This window comes from Mytilus californianus, unplaced genomic scaffold (genome assembly GCF_021869535.1).
Source record: "Mytilus californianus isolate M0D057914Y unplaced genomic scaffold, xbMytCali1.0.p SCAF_9, whole genome shotgun sequence".
Classification (NCBI taxonomy): Eukaryota; Metazoa; Mollusca; class Bivalvia; order Mytilida; family Mytilidae; genus Mytilus; species Mytilus californianus.
The window spans coordinates 76,608,493-76,626,041 of record NW_026262745.1 but is presented as its reverse complement, the minus strand read 5'-3'; the positions used below and the strand labels follow the sequence as shown (position 1 = coordinate 76,626,041).

Sequence of the window (17,549 nt, the reverse complement as noted above, 5' to 3'; positions counted from 1 at the left end):
AAAGGTCATATAAGAATTTTTCATTACTAGCGTCCATCGTCTTTCATCAGCCGTCGTCGTCCTTGAACTTTTACAAAATTATTCTCCTCAGAAAATTAGTTTATTTGGAACCAAACTTTACTTCAACATTCTTTCGGGTATCTAGAATATTAAAGGTATCCGCCTGCCAATCTACATGGTTGCCAAGACTAAAATAGCTAATGGTGGTAAAACACTGCTATTGTTTTTATATTTAAAATCTTTTAGGTACCAGTCTTGTACTACAACTCCAGTTTCCGGTGCATGTCAAAACATGGAGGGAAATGAAATAGTCCATTTTTTTCTGAATTTTTTTCTAGACTCAAATTTTTCTGTTTGATTAAAAGTTTATGCTGATTTGAAACATATTTATATAGATTTAAAAAAAATCTTGCATCTTTTTGGGGATATCAGTCCAGGAAAGTGGAAGGATATCATGATTACTGGAAGTGGTGCGGCCTAGTAAAAACAGGAAACAGAAAGTAGAAAAACATAGTTTTGACCTCAGGTTTACATAACTTTTTATTCTTCGTGGCATGACCCACTTTTTTGTCGATTAAATCACAATTTCACATTCGTACATACATGCTATGAACATGACAAAAATTTTCTATGTAGCATTTTAAATTTTTTTATTTTCAAAGATCAGCTGTTTTGCATGTAAGCCTATAGAGCAGTCAATTACAAGACTGCAACCTTTAGAGTGATAAAAACAGACAAAAGCCAAATTTAGATCAAAATGTCAAGATCTATTTGCCGGCTATTTTGATGCAAACCATCGGACAACTCTTTTTCAGAGTTATTGTCTTAAATGACGACTTTTAATAACCAATTATGTGGTTTTGGTTTTTATCTTTAATTGAAATGTAGATGACAAAAATTATCACTAGCACTATCAAACCCTTATATGAGTTATTGCCCTTGTTTTATTTCGATCGTGATATCTTTTGATAATCTCATCTTTTATTGCTATGGATGTTACATATAGCGTGTAGAAAGTGAAAAGTACGCTCGCGCATTGTATTCTAAAATGAAGATTGATAAAGTAATGGTTTGGTCGGTGAATTAAATAGGAAATTGACATTTATTTTGGCCTTATCTTACATAAATTGTCAACAGACTTTGCACTCTGCACTTAAATAAGGAAAACATTCATTAAGATCGCAACTCTCCTTATGCATATATGGTGTTTCAGCAATTTCTGTTCTTATGTTATTTTTATTACTAACTTTAACGTCAGAAATGAGAAAAGATGATAATTCGTTTTATACGATATACGCGTAACAAAATCTGCGAATGTGAAAATCAATATTCAGGAACAGGAACATTCAGAAAAATTGATGAAAAGATTTGTTTATGGGTAAATATCTTGTGATTGTTTTTTATATATACATTGTATAGTGTATTTTCATCACAATTTCTGAAAACGGGTAAATATCTTATGATTGTTTATTATAAATATAGAGCATTTTTATTACAATTTTCGAAAACGCATATCTTTCAGTTTTTTTTTTTTGTGAATCTGTACGTGATTCTAACGAATATTTCATTATAATCGATAAATATCGGTTGTATACCTGTCTATTTTATGGTTATTGTGGAACGTTTTGATATCTATATCAAGTACTAGTATAAACCGCAAGAATATCATAATCATTATTATAGTAATTGAATCAGTACGTAAAAAGCATGTGATTTAGAGGTACCCAATATGATTATGTGGAATGACTTTTTTCAGAGAAGTTCATAAAAGAAACCCATTTCATCTTTACTGACTGAGATATTACTACTAACTTTGTTACTGAAATTTAGCAAGCAACAACTTATCAATAGGGAATTGAAGGAAAATATATTTAAACTCATGTCAGTACAGGAGCAACGACTACTGAGCTGATTAGGCAATCAGTTTTGCAAATGTCAGCAATTTTGACTATAAATTTGAAAACCTAGAAAGTTAATTTTCTTTCAAAGGGGTATGCTTTTGCTACTGAAATATCGGTTTTATTGCTAAAAAGCTATAGGTTGTTAACAAACCTGTGTGTTCATCTAAAATGATCCTAGGATACCGATGCCAAAAACAAAGTTTTTATTAAAGAGAATTAACAATTTCAATTTTATCCTACAATCGACCAAATTTTGTTCAGATGACAGGAACAAACTTACTATTTTACAAATAAAATCACCTGTTGTCCTGATGCTATATTGAGCGAATGGTAAATTAAATATTCAAATCCTCTTCCAAGTCCTCGTTTAATCTTTGTTTTGATTTACAATAATTATATCAAATGAAAACAAAGCACTTAACGTAATGCGTCAGTGTTAAATTGCAGGATAAAAACAATATATGCACATTGTCGGTAAACAAAAAATAAAAATAAAAAAAATGAAAAGTCTCTGCGAAATTGGATAAATTATTTGTCGACAACGTCAATTTATTGTGTTGTTTATTCTTTCTTAACCTACTTGATCTACCTGTGAAGTGGATGAATGGTTCCGAAAATATTTACTTCATGCAACTGTTCAATATTAATCTTATACATTACGTCATCATAAAGTTATCACGGATTACCTGACAATATGCCAACTTGTTGGAAAAAAACGCATTTGTTAGGTGATTAAAATTCGGAATGATTTATATTTTCAACTACATTGACATGTTTTTGAATAATTCATCAAATTAAGTGTATTTTTCTGAATTTATTTTTCGATTGAGGTAAGTTCATTAACTTTATGTTCATGTTATATGCAAAATATAAATTAGATATTAAAATTCTTCTTCGATGTAGTAAAGTTTGTAAAGTATTTCCTCTTTCATATTTTTTTTACCTTAGTGATCATGAACTGAGTGCACATAGAAATACACTGACAACGTTCACATTCCTCAGATCGTAATTAGAATTAAAGAAATGGGTCTAAGATATTGCTTACTTGTTCGAACACGCAAAAAAATAAATTCTTGTACAATTTGCGAGTTTACTGATTTCCCGACTTCTTTCATCTCAGATTCAATGTTTTTCAAATCAAAGCGGAAAATATATATTTCATATTGTGAATTTATACTTAAAATAACCGTTGAAAAATAAACTAATACACATAAGGATTACGCGCTTTCTACTGAATTCTTGTCAGTATGTTCAAATCTGTTGGCAAATCTATGAAATCATGAGAACATGCCAACAGAACAATAGGGAATTGGTTGTTGGTCCGTGTGGATAACGAAATTTCAATATAATCATTGTTAGTTTGTCATTTCTCTTATATTCTGTAGTGACGCTAAACGTTACTAAGATGATAAAGTAAACATAATTTATTTCCTTTAAAGGCAGAGCTACTTAAAAATAATTTATGAAGTGCATTTAATTCTATATTTTTTTAACTCTGTAAAACTAATAGACAAAACTTCCATGATGCTACTATTCACCTGATGACATAACGTTAAACTATGAATCTTCTATTATTAAAATGATGGGAATATATTCAGTGACAATCGCATAAGAATATCTAGATAATTGCGAGTTTATTATTGTGAAATTTGATTAATTAATGAAGTTTCCCTAAAAACTATTCTTTTAATATCTTCTTCTTCTTCTTCTTCTGAATACGGGAGTAAACTCCTAGGTAGGAGTGTAAAACTTCCCGGAACTTGTGTGCTATGTACATATGAAGTTAATTAAAATTAATATAATAAAGAAAATTAGTTTACAATAACATATATACATTATGTACAGTGGCTTGGTAGTTTAATAAGTTGTTGTGGGTCCTTCAAATTTTAGAGTGGATATGCCACTTTTGAAGGATTCCAGAATGTCAGACATACCCATTGCTTCAGGTAGTAAATTCCAATCAGAAATAGTGTGAGGGTAGTATGAAAATTTGTAGAAATCTTTTTTGGTTGCTATTTGCCTAAATTTCCCCTAGTACGTCTATCAGATTTTGTGAAATTGTCCTTTGGAACTTCAACTAACCCCCAATTATTTTATATAGCATAGTTAATCTAGCCTTTTTTCTTCTAATTTGTAAACTTTCCCATTCCAAGGAAGTTATCAAGTTGGAGACTGCTCCATGTGTTCTGTCTTTATAATCGTTATAAAAAAAATCTGGCTGCCTTACGCTGTATCTGCTCAACCTGAGTGATGTATTGCTTTTTGTATGATTCCCAGACAGGGGAAGAGTATTCGACGACTGGACGGACAAGTGATGTGTACGTAAGGCAGTTTTTTTAAGTTTCTAAGAAGAAAACCTAAGGTTTTTTTTGGCCTTACAGGTAATATTGTTTATGTGTGTTCCCCAGTCAAGATCATGGCTTATAGTTACGCCTAAATATTTACTGTCTTTTACTGATTCTAGGAAATGATTGTGCAATGTATAATCAAAAGGGGAAGGGTTAATTTTTTTAGAGATATGTATTACGTAACACTTTTCAGGATTAAAATTCATTTGCTAGTCCTCTTCCCATTGTACTAAACTAGATAAATCTTTTTGAAGTAATTGTGCATCAGAATTATTATTTACATTTCTATACAATAAGCAGTCATCCGCAAAAAGTCTTGCATTGCAAGTTACATGGTCTGGTAAGTCATTAATAAACAGCAAAAATAATGTTGGGCCTAATACTGTTCCCTGAGGGACAACAGAATCAACAGCTAATTTAGAAGATTTAACACCATTTAAGAGTACCTGCTGTTGCCTGTCAGCTAAAACATCATTTATCCAATTTAAGTTTTGATTCCTTATTCCGTAAAAACCTAATTTTTGAGCTAGTCTTTGATGGGGGGCTTTATCAAATGCTTTAGAAAAATCTAAAAGTATAACATCTATTCGATTACCATTTGCCAATGATTTAGCTAGATCTTGTATATTGATAATGAGTTGTGTGTCACAATACCTTTTACTCCTAAACCCATGTTGACTGTCATTTAATATATTATTATTTGTAAGATGTTTTCTGATGTTGCTTGTTAAAATATGTTTCAAAATTTTACAACATATTGCAGTTTATGAAACTGGTTTATAATAAATAGCGTTATTCTTGTCACCTTTTTTAAATATGGGTACAACATTAGCCTGCATCCAATCAGTTGGAATTTTACCAGTATCAATTGATATTTGGAAAAAGAATGTCGAAAATGGAGACATTTCTTCAGCAAAATCATGTAAAATATATGCTGGCAGATTATCAGGGCCAGTGGCTTTATGGAGATTTAAGTTTGTAAGTAACTTTAATAAACCGTTTTTATTATACTGTGGATTCATTATTATTCGTTGGAAACTAATTTTCGTGGATTTCGTGGGTACAAGTGAACCACGAAAATAAATGTTCAACGAATAACAAATTTCCTATAGGCTTGTATGCAGACTTCGTTAAAACCACGAAATTAAATATCCACGAACATGTACGTTTTCCTTAATCCACGAATATTGGTATCCACGAAAATAAATGAATCCACAGTATATATGTCTGACATGGTGGGATGGGGACTTATACCTTTATTTGGCATGAATGATGTATCTTCGGTAGTGAAAGAAAGCCTTTTTAAAATTGTTCATTTAGGATGTTGGCTTGTGTATTTGGGTTACTGTATAATAGACCATCCTTTCCTCTTAATGGCAAAACTGCAGATGTTTCTGTTTTTTTTTTTACTTTTTATGAATTGCCAGAAAAATTTAGGTTTTTCTTCTAACTTGGGGCTAATTATGTCTTGCATATATGTACTCTGAGCTCTTCTTATTTCCTTTTGTGCAGTAGTTTTTAATTTTTCAAATTTATAATTATGATCTTTTTTACCAGTTTTTTAGCTTTGTTGTAGGCTTTATGTTTTTTTTTTACATAAATTATCTATATCCCTATTAGCCCAAGGGTTTGTGTATTTAGTTTTAGTCATTTTGCTTGGAATATTATTAACTATTATTTTGTTACTACCTTCTTTAAATTTATTCCACAATTGATCACGATCAATAGTTAAATTTACATTAACCTGAGATAAGAGATCAGATATAAAATTAGATGTTACATCTTTTATTTTATTAAGATCAACCTTTTTTCCATAAATAAATTTTAAGTTATGATTGTTTACATCTTTGGAGCTTGCAGATTGCATCCATCAATACAAATATTATGATCAGATATACCTGGTATAGATTTTATTTTGGTTATTAATGCAGGTTGGTTTGTATCTTTCCTACTTGGAAAATCAACCATCTGATCAATGCCTAAGTTATTCAGCGTATCTATAAATACTTGGTTCAGCTCCTTAGTATACAATGAGCCAGATATAATTTGCCCAGGCCATTTTATGTCTGGAAGGTTAATAACACCACCCAGCCTGAAGGTGGAATTCTTAAATTTTAATTTAAGTTCATAAATTTCAATGGTCATTTGTTTAAGATAGTCTATATCAGTTTTATTTGGTGGTGTATATGCAGAAACAATAATTAAGGGTTTAGTATCAGTTATATTAATTTGGGCAGCAATAAGTTCTACATTTTTGTTTTTATACACTTCATGGCAAATGATACCTTTTTTTTATGGCAATTAATACACCACAACCTTCCTTTCCGAGCCGGTCATTCCGAAATACGTCTTCAAATAGTGCATTTGGAAAATGTCAGAAGATAAAACATCTTTGTTAATCCATGTTTCATTACTGATGATAATATCTGGTCTAGATGACGTTAATAAATTTTCAATTTGAGGAACTTTATTTTGCAACTTCTAAAATTAATCTGAAGAACTTTTAATTAGTTTTGTCTATTCATATTCTTACTTCTGTTTTGCTTCGTCACTGATGGTTTTGGTGATGACGTAGCAACTGGATCTCCAATATTTTCATGATAATCACTACGAAAGCTTAGAAAAAAATGCTGAACTATTTGAAAGTATTGATTAGGAGTTAGGGTTCAAAATAGAACTACCTGAGGAGAGGTTTATTGAAAAATTGTTGTGGAGTGATTAGGAGTATCACATATCGGGCATATCCAAAGTGCTGATGAATTTCCAAACTTTTCATACATGGATGGACTTATATTTACGCGTCCAATATGACACCATTTATCACAGTTATCACAGACAATAGCATCACTGTCCCAGGTACACTCACGTGAACAAAGTGAGCATGGATAACTTGAGTCATAAAATTTAGTTGAACAAAGTTAGTTTCAACCTGAAAAGAATTCTAATCAAAAGATGAATGTGGCGATCTGATTTGCCAAACACACTTTTATTTTTAAAGTTTGACACATGCAAATGCCAATATTATATCTGGGTTGATACCTCAATGGTGGTATCACATTGAAGGCTGATAGTGAAACCCTCATATTTGTTGGAACCTAGTATTTTACTTGGTATATTTAACTCATTAACCGTGCTCAGAAAAATAAAAAAATGTTGAGGAAATAACGACTTAACTATGTTTAAACATTCTGACAGAGTCTCAGTGTCACAATAATATCAGTGAAGAGAAGGATGATGACTCTCACACACATTCATTACATGTTTAATAAGACAGTTAGTAGTTGATGACACATTAGATCTTCGTTTCTTGGGCGACTCAAGGACACAGAATAATCACACTAGGAAGCCACATTATATAAGGTGTAAGGATTGATAGATAGGATATTATTACCTATTTAATCACAAAGACTCTGTTTATCGATCAAGACAAAAAATAGGTAAACAGGAAATAGTTTACAATGTTTACATTTATGAAAATAATTTTTACCGCCACTGTACAAATGTGATTCAAAAATTTGCGTATAAAATATATAATATTACAAGGAAATATCAAACATTTCGATAGTTTCCATACAAACAAAGACAAATATAAGCCAAATATCGATTTAATAGGAAGTTCCGGGATTAATTACTCTGGCAGTAGCTGCAAATTTCAACAATATCGGGAGCTGCAAATTTAGACATCCATTTTCTAGCACATGCGCACAAAATATACACATTTTTTTCTAGAGGTTTAAAAGTTCGAAGGAAATTTATGTAAAGTTTGTGAGTAAGCGACCCAGTTTACACATCCAAAAAAATGTGTTTAATCCTTATAATTCTTAAGCCAAAGATATGCAATTTTTAATAAACGTTTAATTGCAATAAAATCTCAAATGAAATAGCACCTACCTCAAAACCTTCATTTTCATGAGATGGTATCTGAATTTGAAGCGTACAAGTAACGGAATAATCTTCATCATGAGCATTTTTATGACGTCATGTTCTGACATGACTTTAACGCGCCAAGATCATTGATCATAATTCACTTTATTTTTTTTCAATTTCATACATTTTACAAGCTTTATTAATGCATTATTTCTTTTAGCCATGCGTTAAAAAATGAAATAACAGTTCTGTAATTTGTTTTTTTAATCTCAATTTGCCTAGAACTCCTAGATCACATGCATGTATATCGCGCATGAACAGATTGCAGTGAAGGTTATGAAAGTAGTTTAGGCAACATGGTTTATCGAAGTGAAAACCTAAGCAACCATTTCAAAAAGACAAATCCGATTCGAATATTTGTAAATATGCAAATCACATAAGAATTATTCCACAATAAACAAAAAAGCTCTGTTTGAAGGCCTCACTGTGAGATAAAGAACAGCAATAAAAGCGCTGTTCCTTTGCTTTTTGTTTGTTTTTTGCTCTTTATGTACTGATTTTGTGTCATGAATGGATACCCCATATCCTTTGTTTTTCTACTAAATAATTTGATACTACTTATATTAAAGAAGATTTTCTTAAACATAATATATAATTATGGAGATCTTTCAACATTTTCAAGTGAATGTACGATATTTCTGGGCTTGTATTTACTATCATGATTTCCTTGATAGAGGGTTGCTGCTCACAAGGAAGCTATTAAACGACGGGTGCCACATGTGGAGCAGGATCTGCTTACCCTTCCGGAGCTCCTGAGATCACCCCTAGTTTTTGGTGGGGTTCGTGTTGCTTAGTCTTTAGTTTTCTATGTTGTGTCATCTGTACTATTATTTGTCTGTTTGTCTTTTTATTTTTGACCATGGCGTTGTCAGTTTGTTTTCGATCTATGAGCTTGACTCTCCCTCTGGTATCTTTCGTCCCTTTTTTATCATTATTTATTTTAGAAAGATCTGACAATTATGAACCTGATAGGCGAAAAAATAAACAATGGCGACAGCCAGTGTTTGCTTTGGGTCCACATGAACAGGATGAGGATACATTAATACGTCAAAGCTGGTTTTTGAGTTGTATGAATATCAACAACAGAGAATAGAAGAAACACTGCGAAACAACCGATGACATATGGAGGTGCGTGATGAAATACGTCAAGACATTTGTAAATGAAGATTATGAAGGACTTATTATCAAGAACGACATGATCCGATTTGGTAGTTCGATAGATGGATTAAAGGTCAACGATGCTTTAGAGTTTGATTGCATACTTCTGTTTGATATAATTGGAATGATAGTGTCGAAAGAGTTGGCAAGAGATTATTCCTCTGAGGAAATTCTTGGCATGATGAAACTTCGTGTCATTAATGCTGATTATCTGATTCAAAGATTTCCTTGGATAGAAAATACTGAAATAATTAAAAAGTTTGCAAATGGGGAGTACTTATAATAAACTCAAAAAAACTTGCAGGAAAAAGATTTCAAGTCTATAATTGACAAAACGCGAAAAGTGATTAATGACCAATTATATGATAAACACAGTTCTTATTTTCTTTGTCGTACTGCAAAAAAAACCTCCTACATTCGATATCAACATAACGCTTAACAAAGAGAAAGACATTACTGATCTTCGTGACGACATCAGATTGGTACAAGGAGTGCATGTGGCAATAGAGTCCGATAAAAAACCAGGCCTTGATATTGATTTTTTCCCAGCATTTCATTTACGGAATGATCGTGTTCCCAACCTATATACTGAAAAATTACCCCATGGATTTGGAATTGAACAAATGAACTGTCAAGTTTATGCTGTAATGAAGTGGGTACATCGCAGCACAGAAGCCTCCTCAACGTTTGACAGTGATTGTTTATGGAGAGAATGTACGTCTGGATATGAAAAACAGATACTTGATATTTGTAGACGAAACAACAGTCAACGATACCTTATGACTGCTTGTCGTTTGCTGAAATCATATGTAGCCAATCAGCATAAAACAATTCAGATAAGATCAGTTGCTGCATCTCAACATTTAAAGACTATTTGTTTCTTCTGCGTTACTTTTCTTACAACACCAAGCGACCATAATTCACTATCTTGGTTGAAAGAGGCTCTAGGATATTTTCTCTTTTTTCTGGGTCTATGCATAGAAAGCAAAAACCTGCCTCATTTCTTCTTTGGGAATCCATGGTTATGCACTCACTTTCCTAAGAGCTCCTTTGGGCATGGTCAAAAACAGAAGAACCTTTATAGCTCTGTTAAATGGGAAACTTTTAGACAAGCTTCATTAAGCTATACAAATATGCTAGATGATTTGAAAGGTCTTTATACTGAGTCTTGTCAGCTAGATACTTATTGCATAGAGCAATTCAAAGAACATTTGGGTTTGAAACACAACTACAGAAAGCCAAAATTTGAACTAATTACTAGTAAATTATATTCAGTATGGAAATTATGCATTTGCTTAACTATACTTATGCTCAAATTAAAAACATTTATTTACTTTACAATACTATTACTTTTCATCATAGCTATTACAATGACCTACATTCTCTCTTGTTCTCTTACTGTTCTGTTATTTCTTTTGCTTGCTCATTGTTATTCATTTGACTTGTTCACTTTCATGTTTTGGACTTTTTCTATGTTATCTTTTGTCATTTTATTTGAACCGATTGCTAGTACATCATATTCAGTATGGAAATTATGTATTTGCTTAACTATACTTTTTCTCAAATTAAAACTTTTTATTTACTTTACAATACTATTACTATTCATCATAGCTATTACAATGTCCTACATTCTCTCTTGTTCTTTTACTGTTCTGTTATTTCTTTTGCTTGCTCATTGTCATTCATTTAACTTGTTCACTGTCGTGTTATGGACTTTTTCTATGTTATCTTTCGTCATTTTATACTCTAATAGGGTATAGTATATGCGCGCAAAAATGTGATGTGTTTATTAAAAATGATATAAAATTTGAAATGATTAGTTTTATGCCACCATGTCCGGGAAATGATATATTTCAAAGTTTCCCCGTCAGTTATTCGCTTTTTTTCTTCCAAACTTAAGATATTGCCCTTTTATTGGTATTTGCTGTAGATAAAGTATTCGTGTCGGAATGACTGCAGATCTTGGTTTCAATAACCGTAAATATAACTGTCAAGCAATAACGGCTGTATAGCAATTGATTCACATGGTTTTCGTCTGGCTGAGCACACTAAAGAATGTTCTAGAGAAAGTGTGAGCTTAATATCTATAAATTGATATTACAATTCTAAATATATTTATTTTCGATATTGTTCAACATTTAGTTACTTTAAAACTCAAAAATCTAAAAATTAAGATTCCTGAGACTGTATTGGAAAGGAAAACACCCACCATTGTCCGTGAGGTAATTTTATCATATCTTTGTTAACTGATCAGACATAGCATACGTTTAATTAACATAAGGACAATCTTTTTGATTTTTTATTACTGATTTGTTGTCACCTATCAGAGTCATCACAAGGCATAACAAAAGAACTTAGTTGAAGGCCCTACAGTGACCAATAGTTGATTATTTCTGTGTCATTTGGTCTCTTGTGCAGCATTGTCTCATTGGCAATCATACCACATCTTCTTTTTTTTATGTATACTAGAACACACCTGCGAAATCGCGGGCATTTAGAGCGTTGTTGATGGTATGCAAACTGTTGTGGGATGAACTTTTGTAAAAGATTTTATGACTGTTGAGTATTTCATGAAAGTTATCAAAAGTCAAAGGTACTTGGGGACAGTACAATTTTTTTAGCCCTCCCCCTTATTTCCAAAGTCCATTATTGTTTTGTTGTTTTCTGTTAATTTCAATTATATTAGCGTTTTTTTCTGTATACTATGAACATACATAATAACATATACTATATAAATACAGTTTATTTGGTATTTATTATCAATCCATGGAATTAAACTTGGAATTGATAGCAAATAGCAAATACCTCATATTGATATAGTATATATTTGTGTTTGCTCATAGTATACAGAAAAACGCGAAAATAATTGTCATGTCCCCTTGTACCTATAAGTAATGAAAATAATGTGTAAGTTTAAGTCCTAAACGGAAGTCTTATCTATGACTTAAAAGTCAGTCCGAGAACGGAAACAATATACGGACGTCTTTATTTTCGTTTTTCTCCCAAAAAAACCCAAACGAAATATTTATAAGCGAGGATGACAAATGCGACTATGCATGGTACCTATAGGACATAAAAGCATGATGATTGATTTAATGTGGAAGGAAGAGAAGCGACACACAAAATGAGGTCTTCTCGTTTAATAGTATAGATACTGTATGATATAGGATGATTAAACTAATTAAAAAGTGAATAGATATAAGAAGATCTGGTATGAGTGGCAATGAGACAACTCTCGATCCAAGTCACAATTAATAAAAGTAAACCATTATAGGTCAAAGTACGGTCTTCAACACGGAGCCTTGGCTCACACCGACCAGCAAGCTATAAAGGGCCCCAAAAATTACTAGTGTAAAACCATTTACAAGGGAAAACCAACGGTCTAATCTATATAAAAAACGAGAAACGAGAAACACTTATGAACCACAGGTGCAAACAATTGCAGCGGGTCTAAACGTGTTAATGGTACCAAACCTTCAACCTTATCTGAAACAATAGTGTAACATCACAACATAGAAAGACACACTATAAAATATCAATTGAAATGGCTTAACTCAATCAAAAGACATATTAACACAAGTGAACATACACTGAATGAATAAATTTGATCTATGATACAATGTAAATACAAAATCAATAAAATAAGGAATGAATAATTAAAGTAACAGTATTATACCGCTGTGAAATGTTAAACAATTTCAGAAAAACAACAATAACATTGAACAAAAATCCGTCATTTACAATAATATTCTACACAGGTAAATGAAAATAATTTAGTTGTTAGGTAAACAGTTAAGATGGAGATCGGAAATTTTTTACAAAATAAATAATTTTGATGTTCATAGTACCAAGAAGTGACAATTTATAGTAATACCAAACACTTATCAAAGCTGGTATATAGACAAGATATTACCCTGAATAAGTAAACATTAAATAACAAAAAAGCATTACAAATAGTATCAACAGGTCAAGTTAACAAGAACGTACGATTTGAGAGTACTCGCAGTGTTTTTTTTAGCTTAAGTATTTCAAAGTTTCTGACATGGTATTTTTCTGTTCAAAATCTTTCCAATTATCAGATCATTATTATAGTGGGGTGACATTAACCCTAAAATCTAAAAAACTACACCCAAAAACGAGGCTGATAAGCTGTTGAAAAATAATCGTATTGTGAAATTTCCGACAAATGTAGTTCAACGGTAATAAAAGGATCATTTTGTATTTTTCAAGAAGTCAGCATTAATGCATATCCTGTCATCTAAATAATATTATAGTGGATAAAAATAATGAAAACTTATAGAAGAGAGAAATATTCGATGTAATTAATTTTGTACTATCCACCTTAAATCAAAAGTCAATCATGTTAACTCGTACAGTTTCCTCAAACACTGCTATCTGCAAAAAAAAAAACCCACCGGATTTATTGCGGACAACTATTTTATCTGCTCATACAATTACTGAATACCTGACAATATAACAATTTGTTGGAATAAAAGTCGCATTTGTGAGGCCATTCACATTCAGAAGGATTTCTTTTTTTCCCATCTCAACAGACCTGTCATCAAATTGTGTGCATTTATCTAAATTGATTCCGTAACTACGTCTTAAAGTTTGTAAAGTCATTAAACAGATTGGTTTAAGATATAGCTTACTTGTTCGGACACGCAAAACCAAATTCTCATATAACATCTCACATTCAATGTTTTTCAAATGAAAACGGAACTTATACCTTAAAATAACCGTTGAAAAATGAACTTAGTGTGTCTTTCTATGTTGTGATGTTATACTATTGTTTCAGAAAAGGGAGAAGGTTTGGTACCATTAAAACGTTTAATCTCGCTGCAATTGTTTGCACCTGTCCTAAGTCAGGAATCTGTGGTTGTCGTCTGTTTATGTGGTTCATAAGTGTTTCTAGTTTTTCGTTTTATATAGATTAGACAGTTGGTTTTCCCGTTTGAATGGTTTTACACTAGTAATTTTTGGGGCCCTTTATAGCTTGCTGTTCGGTGTGAGCCAAAGCTCCTTGTTGAAGGCCGCACCTTGACCTATAATGGTTTACGTTTATAAATTGTTACTTGGATGGAGAGTTGTCTCATTGGCACTCATACCACATCTTCCTATATCTATATATTATACACATAAGGTTTATGAGCTTTCCACTGCAATATTGTCAGTATGTTCAAATCTGTTGGCAAGTCGATGAAATCATACACAAATTCCGACAGAACAATATAGAATTTGTTGTTGGTCCTTGTCGATACCGAAATTTCCAATGTAATCATTTTTAGTTTGTTATTTCTCTTATATTATATAGTGACTGTAAACGTTACTAATATGATGAAGTAAACACAATTTGTTTCCTTCGGAGGCAGGGCTACTTAAAAACAATTTATGGAGTGCATTTGTAATTCTATATTTGTCAACTTTGTTTTTGTTTTGTTTTTGTGTTTCTCTTTATGAGCACTCTGACTGTAGGGTTTAGAGATAAATTTTAACGTAATTATCACAATATGACTTAGGTTATAAGTAAAAAATAGGAAGTTATTAGTATAAAATATAATAATAAAGAGTTGTTATAGAGTGTTGAACAAATATGCAAAGAACGAAGCTAGATAATATCTAGTTTATTGATGTTATTATTGAGAAATTAACTGAATTGTCTTAAAAACTATTATTTTGTATCCAAATTAAACCAAACAACTCCGTATTGAAGGCCTCAATGTGACTTTGAGATGTGGAACAGCAATAAAAGCGCTGTTGCTTTGCTTTTTGCAACTACTAGTTTTTGCTTTGAGTCCACATGAACAGGATTTGGATGCATTAATACGTGATAGCTGCTTTACGAGTAGTAGGAATAATAACGACACAGAGTGGAAGAAACACTGCGAAACAACCGATGAAACATTGAGGTGCCTAATGAAAAACGTCAAGAAATTTGCAAATGAAGATTTTGAAGGATGTATTAACAAGGACGACTTAATCCGATTTGGTAGTTCGAAGAATGGGTTGAAGGTCAACGATGTTTAAAAGTCTGATTGCATACTTCTATTTGATATAAGTGGAATGATAGTGTCGAAAGAGTTGGCAAGATATTATTCCTCTGAGGAAATTCTTGGCTTAATGAAACGTCGTGTCATTAATGCTGATTATCTTATTAGAAGATTTCCTTGGATAGAAAAGACTGAAATATTTGAAAAGTTTGCAAATAGGGAGTACTTCTTAAACACAAATCACTTACAGAAGAAAGTTTTCAAATCTATAATTGACAAAACACGAAAAGTGATAAATGACCAATTACATGATATACACAGTCCTTATTTTCTTCGCCGTACCTCAAAACCCCCTACATTCGATATCAACATAACGCTAAACAAAGAAAAAGATATTACTGATCTTCGTGACGACATCAGATCGGTACAAGGTGTGCATGTGGCAATAGAGTCCGATAAAAAACTAAGCATTGATATTGATTTTGTCCCAGCATTTCATTTACAAAATGATTGTGTTCCCAACCCATGTATTCGGAATTGAACAAATGAACTGTCAAGTTTATGATGAAATGAAGTGGGCACATCGTAGCACAGAAGCCTCCCCAACGTTTGACAGTGATTTTTTATGGAGAGAATGTACGTCTGGATATGTAAAACAGATACTTGTTATTTGTAGACGAAACAACAGTCAACGATACCTTATGACTGCTTGTCGTTTGCTGAAATCATATGTAGCCAATCAGTATTGAACAAATCAGATAAGATCACAGTTGCTGCATCTCAACATTTAAAGACTATTTGTTTCTACTGCGTTACTTTTCTTACAACGCCAAGCGACCATAATTCACTTCTGGGTTGAAAGAGGCTCTTGGGTATTATCTCTGTTTTCTGGGTCTATGTATAGAAAGCAAAAACCTGCCTCATTTCTTCTTTGGAAATCCATGGTTATGCACTCACTTTCCTAATAGCTCGTTTGGGCATGGTCAAAAACAGAAGAACCTGTATAGCTCTGTTGAATGGGAAACCTTCCGCCAAGCTTGATTAAGCTATACAGATATGCTATATGATCTGAAAGGACTTTATATTGAGTCTTGTCAGCTAGAACCTGATCGCATAGGACAATTTAAAGAACATTTGGGTTTGAAACACAACTACAGAAAGCCGAAATTTGAACCGATAAAATTAAGTTCAGGATGGAAATTATGCGTTTGCTTAAAGGAAAAGGCCATGTTTATAATTTTTTGTAATTATCTTCTACAAATTAGTTTCAGTTATTATAAAAAAATAAAAAAAATAACTATTTAGCAGTTTTAATTGTAATAGAGGGGTTTTAAATTTTAACATATTTGAATTTCCCGCCCTCACTGCGAGCGGCCATGACCGGTGAACATCTGACGTCACACAGTCGGTTTGTTTAAAAGACAAAAGCACAGGTGTATTTATGGATAGAATATCAACGAGTTTCCGATTAAATTAAAATGTAGAGCGATTGTGAAATGGCAGAAGGCCGGGACAATCTTGGAATCATTCCTTATGATTACGAACCGGAGTTTACACAAGAAGAACTGCAAAATATTAGAGAGACATCGCCGATGACAAATCATGCAACTTTAGAAGATTGGTGCAGTTGTAATGCATGTGAAGAAATGCCTTCGCCGGAGGAATGTATTTGTTGTTGCTCCTCTGAATATGTACAACCGAACATTGATGACTTGGAGTGCATAACAGAACACCCTCAGTTTTAGCTGATCGTCCTTCATTCAGACGTTTTGACAGTAGCATTTATTCAGATATTTATGTTTCAAGGAAATGCAGGTCGTGCCCCTGACAATTTAACTAACCAGTAAGTCAACTTTATATCGAATATTAAGCTTACTAAATTTCTTATATTGCATATAATTCTTGCTATCTTTATCTAAAATTCTCAACAACAAAAAATAGAAAAAAAGGGGGGCACATCTTATGCCTCCTCCCACCCGATAAATGATTTTATTATTTGTATTGGCACTCTAGCATGGAAGTAAAATCAAAGATATGAAACTTTGAAAGAACTAAACTAATTTATATAAAAAAAAATAATTATATAAATAATATGTTTACATTTATATGTTTATGTGTACAAAATGTAACTGTTATGAATAAGAAGGTATTGTGTATTGTTGTCACTATGTCCAGTCAGGGGGCCCTTGATTGGAAAAAAAAGAACTTTGAACTTATATGTAAAC

At 32.1% G+C, this 17,549-nt stretch overlaps 1 protein-coding gene across 1 annotated transcript; it reads left to right on the top strand.

The window, feature by feature from the left end:
• The first annotated feature begins 9,311 nt into the window (after positions 1-9,311).
• Positions 9,312-12,110, top strand: LOC127713993 (uncharacterized). Its single transcript, XM_052219943.1, has 3 exons — positions 9,312-9,479; positions 9,691-10,486; positions 12,076-12,110. Exons 1-3 carry the CDS (start codon positions 9,312-9,314, stop codon positions 12,108-12,110), a joined length of 999 nt encoding a protein of 332 aa, XP_052075903.1.
• Positions 12,111-17,549: the final 5,439 nt, after the last annotated feature.